Genomic DNA, 17404 nt, shown 5'->3' with positions numbered 1-17404 from the left:
ATGCAGATGATGTAGATTTACTGGGGGATGATGTGAATACAATTAAGAATAATGCTAAAATATTTTTCAAAACTGCTAAAGAGATAGGTTTGGAAGTTAACAAAGAGAAAACTAAATATATGCTTACAGGCCGAAACCAAGTGTTAGGTAATAATCAAAATCTAATTATTGATAACAACTCGTTTGAACCAGTTTCCAAATTCAAATACTTAGGAGTAATATTAACAAATGAAAATTATATTAAAGAGGAAATAAAAAGTAGGCTTAATTCAGGAAATGCATGTTACTTCTCTCTTCGTAAACTTCTGTCTTCTCGTTTAATATCTAAGAAACTAAAAGTTAAAATATACAAAACAGTAATTTCGCCTGTAGTATTATATGGATGTGAAACTTGGTCCCTTACATTGAAAGAGGAACATAAATTGAGAGTATTTGAAAATAAGATCCTTAGGAAAATATTTGGACCTAAAAGGGATGAGGAGACAGGTGAGTGGAGAAGGTTACATAGTTTAGAACTACATAATTGGTACTCATGTCCAGATATTATTGGAATAATTAAATCAAGAAGACTTAGGTGGGCAGGCCATGTGGCACGAATGATAGAGGAAAGAGGAGTTTACAGGATTCTTGTTGGGAAACCTAATGGTAAGAGACCTGTAGGAAGGCCAAGACGAAGATGGAGGGACAACGTTGAGATGGACCTAAAGGAAATCGGTAGGGATGGAAAAGAGTATATAGATCTTGCTCAAGATAGGGACAGATGGAAGGCCTGTTTTGCTGCAGCCATGAACCTTCGGGTTTAAGAAGGCTAGAGAGTTAGTTAGTTAGTTAGTTAGTTTATAATAATTATAATGTAAATGTATAATAACATTTAATTTTTCTACTATTCAACTTTTATCATTTGCCCGATTCCCTTGCAAAAATTTCTGGCGACGCCCATGACTAGCATTACTTTCAAAAGTAGTAGTCAGTGGTGCAGGAACATAGGTCAGCCTCCATACATGTGTGTGTATAAACATAGTCCATTACATTTCAGAACGGGTCACGTGCATATTGTTTTTTATATAAAATGTCCACAACCTTAAACTACCAATAGAAGAGCAATATTGGCATCATAATTTTTGAAACATCTGTGGCAATTTTTAAGATAGAATTCAACATGTTTTAAAAACATGTACAATTCAGAACACATAAAACCCTAGGCCTCATTCTATCGTTCTGCACTGTGCACTGTGTTTTTGTAATTGTGTTCCTTATTTTCAACTTCAAATCTTCACCACCTCTGGACGTTTGGTGGCGCCAGGTCAGTTTTTTCGAATTTACCTGTCCTTTCGTAAAATATTTTAAAAACTGAACAATTACATCTCCTTAGAATTCCTTCTAGAGCATTCACATAAATCTTCGTGGTGTTTACTTTCGCTATTGTCTAGATATTCTCAGTAGCTTAGTCGTTACGTAAGCCTATTAAAGTATTGATAATATCTAGACAACAACGAAAGAGAATAACACGAAAATTCACGTGATTGCTCTTGAAGGAATTCTAAGCAGATATAATTGTTCAGTTGTTAGAATATTTTACAAAAGGAGAGGAAATTTTGAAGAAAAGCTGCCCTGCCCTCAACCAAAGATCCAGCCGAGTTTAACTCGCGCCAATGTGAGGTTTTACTGTATACTTAAATCTTGCTAATGCTACAAATTAATTTTCTTCCAGTACCGAATCGCCCCGAGTTAGCCAGAAGAAACGAGTGTCATTCGCCGATGGAAAACTTCCCGGGCTGCCTGACAATGGATTCGGAAGCCTCATGAACTCTGTAGAAGACGTCGGGAATAATGAAGAAGCACGGATAACCAGGATATTAAACTTAGCACAGCTATTTCCTAAAGAAAAGTGGACAATAGCGAAAAACCTAACCTTGTTGTGCATCGGGGCCACGTGCTACAGCGCTGCCTACCGTGGTGCATTGGGTCTTCAAGATCTCAACCAATCAGCGGACAGATTGCGGATAGGATCCTACGGTGGGATTTACGCGGCATTGGTGCTGAGTAGCATGCTCCTGCCAACTTTGGTCATCAAGAGGTTCTCTTGCAAAGCCGTCGTCACGTATTCAATGGTGTGCGTGGTGCTGTACGTGGCGGCGTTGGTGCATCCTCGCGTCTACGTCATGGCCCCGGTGGCTATTCTGCTTGGACTGGCAATGGCGGCGTTCTGGGTTTCCGTGTGCACGTATGTTGCGCAGCTGAGCGGCGCGTGCGCAAAAGTGACGCAGCGGAAGGAGGAGAACGTGGTTGGTTGGTTCTTCGGGTTCCTCTTCTCTGGGGTTCAGAGTTCGAGGCTGTGGGTTGACCTGATTTTCTCTTCATGTGAGTGACTTTATTAATTTGGTTAATTTTACTTCGTTTCTCTGACGGTTTTGGCTAATCGTGACGATATGATGAAATTGATGAAGGGACACAGACAGAACATTCAAGCCCAGGTCGAGATTCGAACCCAGGGCAACTGGCGTCGAAGCACGCTGTGCTAATCACTCCACCACGGAGGTCTATATCTAGAGGATATCTCCAGAAAGGGGGTCCTCTCATGCTAATCAAGCGTCTAAAATGTAGGGGATGCGGGGGCTAGTTGCAACATTTTTAAATTTTCAACTTCAAAAAATTGTATAATTTTTGCTTTTCAACATATGTCCACGAAACTTTGTAGCTGAAATGCGGGATACATTCCACTTGCACAGAAAATTTGAGAACCTCGACACGTACTTTTCTTGGAAATTTAAAATTTCCAAATACTTAACTTTTGTTGCAACACATGGAAATATAAATGAAAGTAAGTACGTAAATCTTAATTTATTTAACAAATGATACAAAAAACGATATTATGTTAGAAACTGTTCAACATATGCTGACATTGTAACAATATTTTAAACTTCAAGTAGGCCTAGACCTAAATTTAGCATATTTTTGGTTTACAAATGTAGATAAAGGAGTATACAAACAAAAAAAAACACTTTCTTTAATCTGAGAAACAATGATGACAGACATAAAACGCATCTTCTTTGGCACATTTCTTGAAATGTTCACACCCGTCACACTCTATACAATGTACCCACTCCCTTCCACCTGTTTCAACTTACCGCTCACCCACTTTACTTAACAAAAGGATGAAAATGTCTTCAACATGAATCTCATCGTAATCATTGCAGTAGCGGCTCGTGCCTAAAATAACAGGTGAAGAAGTATATTTATAGGCAATGAAAACAAATAGTAAGTGCCAGTGCCCCCCCCCCCATTTAAAACGTCTTTTTTGTCTTCATCCGTCCATCTGGAAAATGGTGTCTGCAACAAATTACACACTAAGTCATTTACTGGGTTCATTGTAGAAACCACAGCTCAACACATGAACACAACACACGATAGGAAACGCGAAACACACACGCGGAACAAGATCTCGCGAGAACGCGAAGATTTTGCCACAAGCACTGGATGCGATGTTTTCTCCGACGAGAGAACTGCTTCATCTAGAAGGCGACACCCGTTCAAGGCCAACGCTAGGTGACGTCACCGTTGCCATGACAACCGGCTAAGTCTTCCGCACCCTGGCGAGGTTTGCTCTTCGACGAACTCACGTGCGTAGCGCAGAGCGGCGTAATTTGAGTATTATCGCGTACGTTCTGCTGAGAAATAGTTTAATTTAACAAGCAAATGAAAAATGTCAATATTAATTTGAAAATTAGGTGAAAACATCTGCACTTGTTGCACTTGGCCAGCCGCCACTGAATCATTGGTGTTATTCTTTTACAGGCGAAAGTACGTGTGTATCATTAATAGCAACATAGTCAACAACAGTTACTTGTCCTAGTCGCCAGTAACTTCAAAATAAATTCTTCAAATTTTACTCGCCTGGTCTGAAAACAGCAATTCTTCTTTCCTGTAACTGTTATCAGCTGGCGTGCACCAACAATTAGAACGTTTCTTCCTCCACAAAATGCGCATGCGCGAAGGGCAAGTTCGTTCTCGTAACTCTTCACGTTGAGGAGATATTAACAGTGTTGCAACCTACCCCTGTTGCAACTAGCGCCCGCTTCCCCTAATAATAATAATTTTATTATTGCGATCAATGAGTTCATTAATAGCAATAAAGGAAAGTAAACAGTAAGAAAATTGATTTCTTCCAATTTGAATGCTTGCTCTTCCCTTCGTTTATTATTATTGTTATTATTATTGTCAATTTTAAATTTAACTATATTTAGGTTCAATGGTTCCCAGGTTCGATACCACATTTCATGGTGATTTGGATCCCACTTTAAACTGTAGGTTCAATACCGATTAGAACATATGTACATAAAGTGGACTTCAAACAGAAAATCAAAACACTCCACTCAGGAAAGTACAGTCACACAGAAACACTACTAATATTCAATCTCACCGATGAAGTAGAGCTAATGTTGTTGCCTTGTAATGAAGAGATCCCGTATTCGATTCCCGGTAGAGGCGTATTGCAGAGTGATTCGGATGTCACTTTAGACTGTAAGGCGAGTCCCGATCAGCTTGTCTGAGCATAAAGTGAAATTGAAACAAACTCACACACTCACTCGCACTCTCTCTCTCTCTCTCTCTCTCTCTCTCTCTCTCTCTCTCTCTCTCTCTCTCTCTCCGCGCATGTGTTGGTGTATTTGTTATTGTGATTGGTGACATTCAGTACACAGCTTGTAAAAGAAAGTGAGAAGGAATGTGTTTCCCCCCCACCCCCGGATTGAACTTTGATCAAGACTTTTGCTTCCACCCCCCCTTCACCCTAATCAGAGGGTGTAAGAACCCCTATGAAAGAGCGATTGCTTACTTTACTTTGCTTTTCTGCCACTTTTGGCTAATCGCGACGATGAGGATGAGTGATGAACAAAGAACCTCCATGTCCAGACTGGGATTTTAACCCGGGACTCCTGGCTTCGTACCGTTCTGTAATAAAGACGCTGCCTTAAAGGCCGGAGCATATGAAAGAGAGAGCTGCACGGATATTGTCTAATTAGAAATTTTAGAAAATTACATTAAAAAAATGTGAACATTACGGCTAAATCAAGATTACTTTTTCGTAAAACCAATTCGGCACACACCAAAAGAGATACTGTCTGATAAGTGATATTTAACTTTGCTTTTCCATTTTGGAATCTATTATTTCAAGACTTGACACCAACACTGCGACAGGCGTCCAGTTCACTAGACAAAACTGTGCCAAATGATTAAGTATTCTATTTAACTAGTTTTTAGAAACTCGCCCAGCAGTTCGTTCGGCAATAACTCCTATATCAAGGAACCTACGTGCGGTATTGGTTTCTGCCCTGGAGAAACAACATTCGATGACGTCACGAGGCAACCATCAGTGGAAGAATCAAGAACTCTAATCACAATCTACGTCGGATGCGCAGCTGTAGCCTTGTTCGCCGTCACCGTGTTCCTGGATCCCCTAAGTAGGTGAGAATTTCAAGTTATAGAATTTTAAAATACAGGGTGTCCCATATAAAAGCAGCCTCGTGCTTATACGTAACTTTTTGACATATTGTTTTTTTAAGTTAATTTTCATGCTTCAAATACAGCAACATTCTAGAACAATTTTGTGTTTGTTTGTTGAATATTTGCTAATACTCCCTTGGGGCTAATTTTACATAAGACACCCTGTAGTAAATGGCAGTACTTATGCATTGAGATAAAGACACTAGAGTTCTATTGCATCCTTATACGCAAATGCATTAAAGAATGATTCAACTCAAAGATTATGATTTGTTTCATTTTCATAAACTCAATTACCTGAGAATCTACTCTCTCTTTTCTCCGAGAGTGAGCTCTGCGGTTTCACTTCCTTAAATTGCTATTCAGCTCGCATGTGACTATTATGGCGATCCTTTTGATTGTATCTCTTCCTTAATGTTCATTTTTATCTACTCGTACAGATTTAATTGTTATTCATTCAGTGTTATGATTTACATTTGTTCTATAATCAATTCTATCTCCTCTCACTTGTTTAATACTATAATTTACATTCTGCCGCTTGTGCTGCCATCTTTCACTAATACGTTCAACTAATTACAATGCATTTCGTCCAACTAGGCACGTAATAGAATCTAGATTTTGTGAACATGGCATTCTATTTAATAATTTTTATTATTAAATTACAACGCACAAAAAATACATGACACACGCCCTGTAAAATATAACTAAATATAAAGAAAACTTGAAACTTATTCAATTTGATGATTGATTTACGTTTCAATTATATTTTTGATATAAAATCTAATCTAGATTGCATTTTCAAATTTTCTGTTCGGTTTTCAATCTCTCTAGGTAATTGAGCCTATCGCACCATCTCATGCTTAAATATTAAGGTTTAAAAAAACCTTAGGGCTAATCTACACGAACGCTTATAGCGCGCCAGTTCCGACTCCGCATTAATATCAATTGAGTCTGAGTTTCGCTTCGAGTCCACATTTATGCACAGATGGGACTGGACCTGCAGTTTAAAGTGGGATCCGAACCACTGTTGCGTCGGACCCCTGGATAACAAGGCGATAACTTAACACTATACCACTGGCGAGGCCTAATGTCAATTCAACTTGACGACGCCAGCAAAGAGGTCAATATTTGCGTGTGTCTTATTTCTATATCTCCAGAACTGTCTCGTTTTGAGCTCCCTCGTTAATGAGCTACTGACTGGTTTAACTTCTTAAATTCATTTCATTTTGAAAATTGTAGACATTCAAGGAATATCCTCGTTAGTCGGTGGCCAAAATATCATTAATTTGGAGCGCCATTTTGAATTTTGAATTCCGCCGAAATGGTACTATTGGAAAATTTCTTTACATGGGGGTACAAACCGGTGCACAACAAGCGCAAAACGATGGAATAAATAAAACTTTGAGTGGAAACTAAGGATTCTTGAATGCTTGGAGGCTGCCAGTATAATTTTTCCCACCTAGGTGTAATATTTATTGACCAACCCTCGCATATTTACGTTTACAAGTAAAATGTTCCAGGTATGGAGAACGCAAGTGGAAGTCTGAGGACGAACCAGGCCCTAAGGTTCCAGATTGTCTCATAGCAGCTCTTCTACAAATGAAGAAACCAAAACAGCTACTTCTGATTCCGGTGACGTTATTCACAGGAATGGTGGAAGCTTTCGTAGAATTCGACGTGTCACAGGTACGTACGTACAACGTTCAAAACCAGTGGCGGCGATTAGGGGGGGGCAGTTGCCCAACATTTTGCCACTAATCTACGAAGGGAAAGTAAACTGTCCTTGCCCCCCAACCCCCGGTTTTGGAACCCAATCGCCGCCACTGTTCAAAAGTAAATCTTTACTGGGCTAGCGCCGTGTAAAAATACTATTGCCAAGATAAAAAATAAAGTAAAATAATATACGCAAAAGTAACATTACATTCCCAAGTGGAAATGTAGCGCTGGTAATGGTGAAAATTTCAACTATTTTCCGTTATCATTCACTTCCCCATAATCTCTCCATAGCCTGTACCAAGTTTCACCTTAAACCGATGCTTCGAACAGGCTCCACAGAGGTCTCTGCTTAGAAGAACTTTAATTCTGACCAATCTGTTCTGTAAAATATGTAGGAAAGACTGTTGTACCTTGATAATAGTGGAACATTAACTGGTTCTGATTATTTCTGCCACGTAGCGGGCTCAAACTCAACTAAGTTGTAGAGAATGTCGATAGATAGCGCTGACAGTAGTTCTAGTTTGTTTGGTTGCAAAGCATGAATTATCTCGAAACAAATTTTCAGTGCCCTAAGAAAATATTTTATTGGTTGTAATTCGTGTTCTAACCAAGATACGAAATGGTGTTTGTGACAATCATCATGTACAGCGTGTTCCTTATCATCTGGTGAGTAAATACGTATGCTAACATCAGTAATTTATTGTAACCTGTAGGTTAGGCAGCCATGTTTGTTGAAATGCGCGTCCTCTTGTACCTTGAAACACACAACATCATGTACCATAGAACATGTTCATATCGGCATTAATTTCTGTCTCCTTCATTCCCTTGCACACGAAGTACTTTATCGCTGCACGGTGCTAAATCTTCTGAATTTTGCACTACACTAACACCTGCTCTGCTGTTCCTACCTACCGACACAACACTTCGGCCATCTGTCGGCCATTCTTAGAACTTTCCAAATAACCCTCGTATTTGTAATACTGGTTTGTAATAACAAATAAATCTGAGCTTTATTTGAGCTCTTTTACACCCATATACCAACCTACATTCTGTGTTCCAAGGTATACAAGAGGGTATGTATATTCCAAGGGCGCCCGTAGGGTGGGGCCAGGGGGCACTTGCCCCCCCCCCCCTGAGATTTCTGGAAAGAGTTAATGTAATTCGAATGGTGAAATTGTAGATATATTTTATAACAACTAGTAACAGCAACTAGTATTATTATTACTATTATCATTATTCTTATTATTATTTTACAGTACCCTTCGGCGCGTAAAAACATGGATCAGAAGGTTAAGTAGTCTCTGACTCTGATTGATGTCTGTGCATTGTGAAAAAGTACAAAAAGACAAAGAACTGTTCAACAAAGTGAAAGGAAGAAAGGCGAATCCAGTTTCGATAAAAATAGTAGACTCTAGTCTGAACTTGTATACAACGCCAAAGTATTTTCAATCCAATTTGAATTTTATGATTTGTAAAGTAGTAGTAGTAGTAACTAATAATAACAATAATAATTATTATTATAATAACAATAGCAATGAAAATAATAGCAATATAATAATAATAACAACAACAAACGTTTCTATGACTGCCCCCCTGAGAAAAAAATCTGAGGGCTCCCTTGGTATGTTCCATGGTACATGACCATGTTGTGCATGAAGCATTTTACGTACCATTACATTTTATTTATTTTATCCTTAATAGGACTGCAAAACAGCAAAATACAAACAGGAAGTTGTAAAGAAATCTTCAATATATATGCCAGTATTTTTTCACGTAAATTAGTCAATACCCAAAATTTAAAAAAAAAAAAAAATGTAAAAAGTGTTCCATGGTACAACTGTCTCCCCTAAATCTTTGTTTGGGTTTATACTTAAGCCCACTATTTGCAACTAAGTGAGACTATACCTACAGTTTTAAGTGAGATCCTAATCACTATGTTCCTCCACCGTGTATCGAATTCAGGACTTACTGATCGATTTTGTTTATTTTACTTCTCTTTTCTGTCACTTTTGGCTAATCGCGAAGATGAGGATGAGTGATGGATGATATGATGAAATGATGTAAATGTGGAAAGAACTCTGACATTGGCTGTTTGTCTTCAAATTACAGGCGTATGTGTTGTGTGGCACTGAAATGCAGAGTGCAAGGTATCTCACCATATGTTGCTATGCGGCGTCCATCGTCTCGTCTTTACTCTTCGGGCTCTTCAGCTTCTTGGTTGGAAGAACGGCGTTTCTCATCTTCTGCAGCATCAGCCAAGGGGCACTGATGGCCTTCATGATTCTGTGGCAATCGACAGCCGAGAGCACAGCGGTCCTCTACGCCGTCAGCGGCCTCTGGGGTGGTATCATGGCTTTGTGGAAGATCCTCATCTGTGGTAAGCATACTGGTACTTGAGAAAGTGTGCTCTCGTTTGAACTTCCATGGGATATTCAGTTCTGAATATCCATTGGTCGTCCAAGGGGTATCATGTCCTGGATATTCATACCATCTCCAATGATGGATATGCATGGTATCTTCAGTGCTGGGGTGTACGACATATGTCCACGTGATATTCAAAAACGTTTTGATATCTATAGAAAGACTAATTCATATCATCTAAACGCACAAACTGATAGTATTTGCTCGAAAGGTCAGGGGTGACACAAAAGTGACCCGGAGAAAGGTCGGTCTGACGCTCGAACTAGGCAACGCAACCCGGTTGACGTTGCCACACAGTGCACGGGAACCAGCGACTTTTGTCCCGCTCTCGCTTTGCTTTCCCCATATGTGGCAACAGCGCAATTCCGTCCAGCCGCCAATTTTCGTAGCCGTGCGTTTAGTCATTGAGCTATATGTTAGGACCCAAACTCTGTGATGCAGTCTTAAATCATAAGTCGCTAACATCGCCCAAAGGCATCGTCTTACATAAGGCTCATTGTCTGACCCAGCAGGGCACGCATGCGCGCAAGCCCCGGTTAAAGTTCCTTTGCTATAAGTCTTTCTTTCCCCCGCCACGAGTTTACCTTGAGGATGTTGCGGTGCTCACGTGTGGCAGTTTAAAATAAGCTCAATACAAGTGCATCGTTTGCTTATCATGGATATAAGTGTGAATATAAAGCATTTGTTGGATGTGAAGTCGTGTGTGCGTGTGTATCCTTGCGTGTGTGTATGAGAGGAAGAGATTGAGAGAGAGGAGTACATGCTATAAACATATGTGGCCATGAAATGTTTGGTATGCCTAAATCTAGTTCACGAATGTTCCCTCGTATCTAAAATATGTGTTAAAAATCAACATATTACTTTCAATTTTAGTCCAGAATATGTAATTTTTTTTTATCCACAGTCAAGTAAAAGCGTCCAGATAGCGTCCTGTTTACGCGAACCAAGTAGCAGTGATGTCCAAATCATACAAAAACGATTCACAGAATGTCCTAAAAATGATCCACAGAATATCTATGATACATCCTGTTGTGTATTTGGAACACACGCAGATCTCACACAAGGTGTCGAATACATTATAAATGATATGCACGCATAAATCAACATTATTTAATTAATCACAAAATTCCATTCAACAAACTATAATGAACGCCATTTATACAAGACAAAACACAATCTGTTTTTAACAACATCTTGACAACTTCAAAGGTTTTATAAACCATACAGACTATTAACGCAATAAGCGTCACACATACGACATTCCCCCGCGTCGATGAAATTTTGCATTAGCAAAATTTTGGTTTTATTTGTTTTACTTCTTTTAACCATAATCACTCAAATCCAATCTGTCAGGTGGTTTTCTTTGCCTCTGACTTCTCCTTAACACTCTTGACTCTGCTGCTTCACGTCTATCTAAATCTATGTTCCCTCTTGCAGCTTCTTCCACCACTTCATGATTGTCTCCTCTCTCGTAATCCTTAAACGTATCATTCGCATCTAAATATCTTCCTTCGTGGACTTCTGAAGATGCGTCATTATTCTTATCGCCTGTTTCATCACTAGCATTATGATATCCTCTTTCATTTTCTATCACATTTCTCCATTTTATTTGGTTCCCATGCACTAACTTAACATCTTTACCAACTTTAATATACCAAGTATATGTCCCTGCTCTCCGGACAACTTCACCTTGCACATAGGATGCACCACAGGAATCTCGGTTGGCAAGTTTCACCCAAACTTTGATACCTCCTCTGGTATCCTCACGTTTGTTTTTATCAGGAATATTCTGTACTCGATCTATATCAACTTTCGGTCTCTGCTCAAATGCATACATCATTTCAGCAGGAGATTTCAAATTAACGATGTTTGGAGCCATTCGGATACTTCGTAGCACATCTAGCAAAGCATTATTTAAATCAAAATGCTTGTCATCTCTTCTAGTTTCGTACAATTTACATCTCAGAGTACTTTTTATAATTTGTACGTGTCTCTCAGCTTGTCCATTACTAGCCGGATGATAAGCTGGTGAATGCATTAAAGCAATCCCTTGCTTGATCTTCACAATATTTCTTGAATTCTGCAGATTGGAAGGGAGGACCATTATCCGTAACTAAGGTGTATGGCTGGTTATACCTTGAACTTAGTCTCGACATAAATCCTTTTACATCCCTGAATGATGTAGAAGATACAACCTCACATTCTGGCCATTTAGTAAATGCGTCAACAACGAGAAGCAACACTTTTCCTTGACAATAGAAGAAATCCATGTGTGCTCTCTCCCACGGCTTAGTTACTTCCTTCCAATTATAGTATTCTTTCTTTTTGGTGTCGGGTTTTACAGCATTACAAACGTTACACGATTTTACGTGATCCTCAATACATTTGTCTATGCCAGGCCACCAATATCTTTCACGCAATAGTAACTTCATTTTTACTATGCCATTGTGATTCTCATGAGCTTTCTCCAAAACTTGCTGCCTCATTGAATTAGGTATAATAACTCTAGAACTCCACAGCAATATATCTTCTTCACATTGTAGTTCATTTCTTCTTCTTCTCAGCGCTTCGAATTCACTTGCATCTATATTTGGATCCTTAATCTTAGATTCTGACCAACCTTCCATAACGTACATTTTGACCTGTTTCAACATCACATCTTGTTCTTGCAAAGTTCGGAAGACATCTTTCAGACGATCCGTGAGTTTGATTGCATTTACAAACTGAATCCCGTCGATATCAACTGTTTCCCCTTGCAATGGCAACCTCGACAACAGATCCGCTACTTCAACATTCTTCTTGTACACAATTTCATATTCATAATTAGCCAAGAACAAACAGCAACGTTGAATCCTGGATGAAGCCATAATGGGTATAGCCTTTCCATGTTGAAGTAGTTGTTTTGCGGGTAGTGAATCAGTCCATATTTGAAATTGCTTTCCATAAATATATTTTCTAACTCTCTTCACGGCAAATATAATTGAAAGAGCTTCCTTTTCATGATGAGGATAAGCCATTTCATGTTGCGAAAGAGTAGTAGATGCACATTCTATTGTTTTCAATTCCCCATTAATTCTATGGCACATCTGAGCTCCTAGTCCATAGCTCGAAGCGTCACATATGATTACTGTATCCTTGCTAGGATCAAACGGAGTTAAAGTTTCGGATGACTTCAGTGCTTCTTTAACCTTTTTGTACTGACTTTCACAGTCATCACTCCAATTCCAATGCACATTCTTCTTTAATAAATTGTTCAAGGCTGGAATCAGTATAGCCATATTTGGAATGCACCTTCGAAAAAAATTAATGCCTCCCAAAAACGACTTCAATTCCTTCACGTCATGCGGACGTGGACAATTAAGCAATGCTTCAACCTTGCACTGGCATGGTTTAATTCCTTCCGCAGAGAGTTCATATCCTATTGAATGGATGATTTAAAGAACTTGCACTTTTCCAAATTAACCTTCACGTTATATTGTGATAACCTGTGCATGACCTCAATACATCTGCTAACCGTTTCATTCAGTCCAGATCCACAAATTAGAATATCGTCTTGATATGGAATTACATAATGCAGACCTTGCAATATCTGTTCAATTACTCTCTGAAATATTTGAGACGAAATTTTAACTCCAAACGGTAATCTTGTGTGTTGTAATAATCCCCATGGCGTGTTCATTACAAGCAACCTTTTGCTTTTTTCACTTAAAGCTATTTGCCAATAAGCTTTTTGTAAATCCAAACTAACAAATACGGCATTTCCTCTAACTTTCTGGAAAATATCCTCTAACAGTGGTAGGGGATAAGAAGCATTCTCTACATATTTGTTCAATGTACTTTTTAGATCGCAACAAATGCGTAAATCTCCATTTTTCTTTTTAATGACAACCATCGGACTGGCCCATTCACTAGTATTGACTTTTTCATAAATGCCATTTTCTACCAATTTATCCAATTCTGATTTTACTTTATCTTTAATTCCATAAGGTACATTGTAAAATCTCTTAAAAATTGGAGTTGCGTCAGGTTTTAATGGAATATCAGCTCTAAAATCTTTTATAGGCAAGCTTATATCGCCATCAAATGTAGAATGAAATTCTTCCTTTATAATATCAACGATCCCTTGTACATTATTAGTTTTTATACAATTGTCACATTTATTTAATATATGCTTGACATTACGAACATCAGAGTTCATTGCATTATTTCCTGTGACATTGTGTGCAATAACATCAGACTGCGGAGAACAAGTTCCCCTTGCACAAATTTCAATCAACTCACAATGTAACTTGGGTATCATAATTTGAATCCAACTTCTTCCTAAAAGCGGATATTCTAAATGACAGTTAATTATGTACAAATCTAGACGATAGAACTGATTTCTCCACGCAACATTCACATTAACTTTTCCCAGTAAAGGTATCACATTATTATCAGCACCTTTCAATGTACAGTTAGGTTCAGACATTTGTACATTATGCAGAAACTTTTGATAAAAATCTTTACTAGCTACAGATGCATAGGATCCAGTGTCAATCTCAAACTTGGCTTCATGACCATGTACATTAATATCTATTAAATATGTACGCTGGTTAATGTTGGAATCTAGTTCCCTTGTACACACTTTTATATCATTTTCCGAATCGTTGACCACATGTTGTGATGATTGAAGTTTGGATGCATGATCCACGATTTCTTCTTTATCAACTTTACTATTAAAGTTGATTTGAGTATCATTAGAATGCGTAAAAATAGTGGCAATAAATAAATCTTGAGTTGCAGCTGTGTTTGTTGGACTAGCTTCAGAGTTAGGTGCGGATTCTAACTCAGTTGTATGAGCAACAAATTTGTTATTGAGTTCATAATTTGTGGATTTTCTGCGTTCAATGTTAATCCTTTTATAACATTTCAAATAATTATGGCCTTGCTTCCCACAAAACGAACAAAAACTTCCTTCATAATGCCCTTGCACTTTGGACTTTGATTTATATGATTTTGAATTATTACCTTGACCATGAAGATTACTTTGCTGATTGCTAAATTTGGAATCAATCTCATTTTTACGTGATACGTTATTCGCTTCATGAAATCTTCTGTCATTGCCCTTGCACTTAATATTATTCATTGTGCCTTTTAAGTTCACTTCACGGTAATAATCCTTCATATCACACTCGAGTTTTTCCATTTGTCTAGCTAACTCAAAAGCTTTCTGGAATTCCATGATATTTTCTGCTATTATTTTCTTCCTAATAACGTCAGACCTTAAACCGCTCACGAACGTGTCAAACAATGCAATAGGTAATAACTCACCATATCCACATGCTTCACCTATCTTTCGGAGCCTTCTTGTAAAATCTTCAACCTTCTCCACATCCAATTGCGTACATTTTCTTAACTTTAGGCGTTGCACTATAAAATTACTACTTGGATTGTAATAAGAAATGAGCCTATCAGAAATTTCTTTGAACGATTTCTTCTCTGGTAGTATTGGAGAGAACAACTCGCGTAACACTTCATAAGGTTTGGCGCCAATTACAGATATGGATCTAGGAACTTTGCTTTCCTCAGGTATGTTGAAAACTCGGCAATAATTCTCATATCTTTCCAAATAAGAGTTAATGGTTCCTTCATCTGGATCATATTTGTCAAATCCTGGCACGTACGACATGATGCCTACAGCAACGATTAAATCCAATTAATCATAGACAAAACTCACCTAAATCTGTACTACGCCGTTAAATATTTTTCTCGTCGCCATTTAATACATCTGTTGTGTATTTGGAACACACGCAGATCTCACACAAGGTGTCGAATACATTATAAATGATATGCACGCATAAATCAACATTATTTAATTAATCACAAAATTCCATTCAACAAACTATAATGAACGCCATTTATACAAGACAAAACACAATCTGTTTTTAACATCTTGACAACTTCAAAGGTTTTATAAACCATACAGACTATTAACGCAATAAGCGTCACACATACGACACATCCTTCCTGAATTATCGATGTCCTCAGGATGGACGTATGGATATTTAAGGGATATCCAATGGCTGTCTACTAGATATTCTGGATATCTTCTGGATATCCAGAACTTCGGAACGAATATCCAAAAGATATCCATCTGATGCGTGTATTTAAATACGTATTTTATGATAAGAGGCCATACACCAAAGAGTGACGATGGGTTTCATGATAGGTCATACAGCATATAGAGTGACTATGTATTTTCTGAAAAGAGATCAAGCACCATGTTGGGTGACGATCTTATGTTAATCATACTAATGTCGATCCATTCTCTCATTGATAAATACTTTTTTTGTTTCAGTTCTATACGGGATATATTTTTCCACAGAGAGGGAAGCGGCTTACAGCAACCTGTGTTTGTGGGAGTCAGTTGGTTTTATCAGCATGTACGCTTCTAGTGCTACCACTTGCGTCGACTCGAAACTCTACATTCTCCTAGCAATGCTAGGCGTTTCTGTGCTTTCCTATGCACTTCTTAAAGCAATGGAAACTAAAGTAGACGAAGACAAGTCTGAACCTGACAGCGACAAGGAGAACACTGGCCCTCAAGAATGACAACCTCTATGCAAGAACAAGAATGAAGAAGATATTGGTCAAATTTCACGACTTTAGCTCTCACAACAATGAAATTCTTGAACATCTCAAATCATAATTTATCACAAGCATCACTAATGGGCGCAACTTTTGACTTTTTTTTTTTTTACATAGACGTCAAATAATATAATAAAGTTATTTAAAATTACCTATCGTTTTATATTTCACTTTGTTGGAAAGGGAAAGATTAATTGATTGATTGATTGATTTGCTATATTTTACTTCGCCTTTTGTGCCACCTTTGGCTAATTTGCGAAGATGGGGATGAGTAATGATATGATAAAATTGATGAATGGACACTCACAAACATCAATGCCCAGGTCTGGATTAGACGACGCCGGGGACCGGCGAAAAAGGAGAGAGAAGGCATGCGCAAGGGGGGGGGGAGCAAGAGGGAGCTCTCACTTAGAAATTTAGTGCAGAGGAATCTTGTCACTGTTATTAAATAATATTAAGCTCTTTACATACAAAATTAAGTATTTTCAAGCAGACGAAAGTTCCAAGCAACTTCAGAGGGAAAGAAAGGTGTATTACTGTACTTCCTATGAAATTGAACTATGCAACTGCGTTTTCTAGCAAATTTGTTGTTATTAACAATCCGACACTCTTTATTTGTTAGTTGTGTTACTTCTATGCGTTTGCAGAATACATTGCCCATACACTGAAAATCAGTGGCGGTGATTGGGTGACAAAAGTGGGGAGGGGGCAAGGACAGTTTATCTTTTTTTGTAGACATGCATTAAGAGGCCATAGTGCAGGGGCAAAAAGTGACAAAGTGAGGGGGGAACTGCATCCTCCACGACCCCCTTCATCGCCGCCACTGATGGAAATTAATAAATTATTCGTAGTTGTTTTGAACCTGATGTACGAAACCGTGTTTACATGTAAACTAATCTCTGAACCACAGAGATGGAAAATAAAGGGGAGGGGAACAGGGAACTTTTGTGCCACAGAAGCTGGAGCTATTCTAATAGAGTGATTTTCTGTGGGTCCGGACACACACTACATACGCCCCTGTTTAGTAACCATCAATAAAATAAAACAGTGAGATGGAATGAGGTTTTCGTTCTCCGACTGAACTTTCATCAAGGCTTTTGCCCCCCCCCCCCCTTAAGCAGAGTGTCTGCGCACGCCTATG

General features: G+C 38.5%; 1 protein-coding gene across 3 annotated transcripts in view; it reads left to right on the top strand.

The window, feature by feature from the left end:
• Positions 1-16407, top strand: part of LOC145988206 (UNC93-like protein) — a 39614-nt gene extending 23207 nt beyond the window's left edge. For all 3 annotated transcript variants that reach the window (XM_083123043.1, XM_083123044.1, XM_083123045.1), the window contains exons 2-6: positions 1712-2361; positions 5253-5463; positions 7020-7185; positions 9325-9592; positions 15974-16407. In XM_083123043.1, the coding sequence (XP_082979169.1) occupies positions 1712-2361; positions 5253-5463; positions 7020-7185; positions 9325-9592; positions 15974-16227 (1549 nt within the window). In that variant the 3' untranslated portion in view covers positions 16228-16407. The remainder of the gene's footprint in view (positions 1-1711; positions 2362-5252; positions 5464-7019; positions 7186-9324; positions 9593-15973) is intronic.
• Positions 16408-17404: the final 997 nt, after the last annotated feature.

Source organism: Lepisma saccharinum, chromosome 5 (assembly GCF_977018435.1).
Source record: "Lepisma saccharinum chromosome 5, izLepSacc3.1, whole genome shotgun sequence".
Lineage (NCBI taxonomy): Eukaryota > Metazoa > Arthropoda > Insecta > Zygentoma > Lepismatidae > Lepisma > Lepisma saccharinum.
Note: the sequence above shows the minus strand (reverse complement) of the source record. Positions and strands in the feature narration are given on the sequence as shown.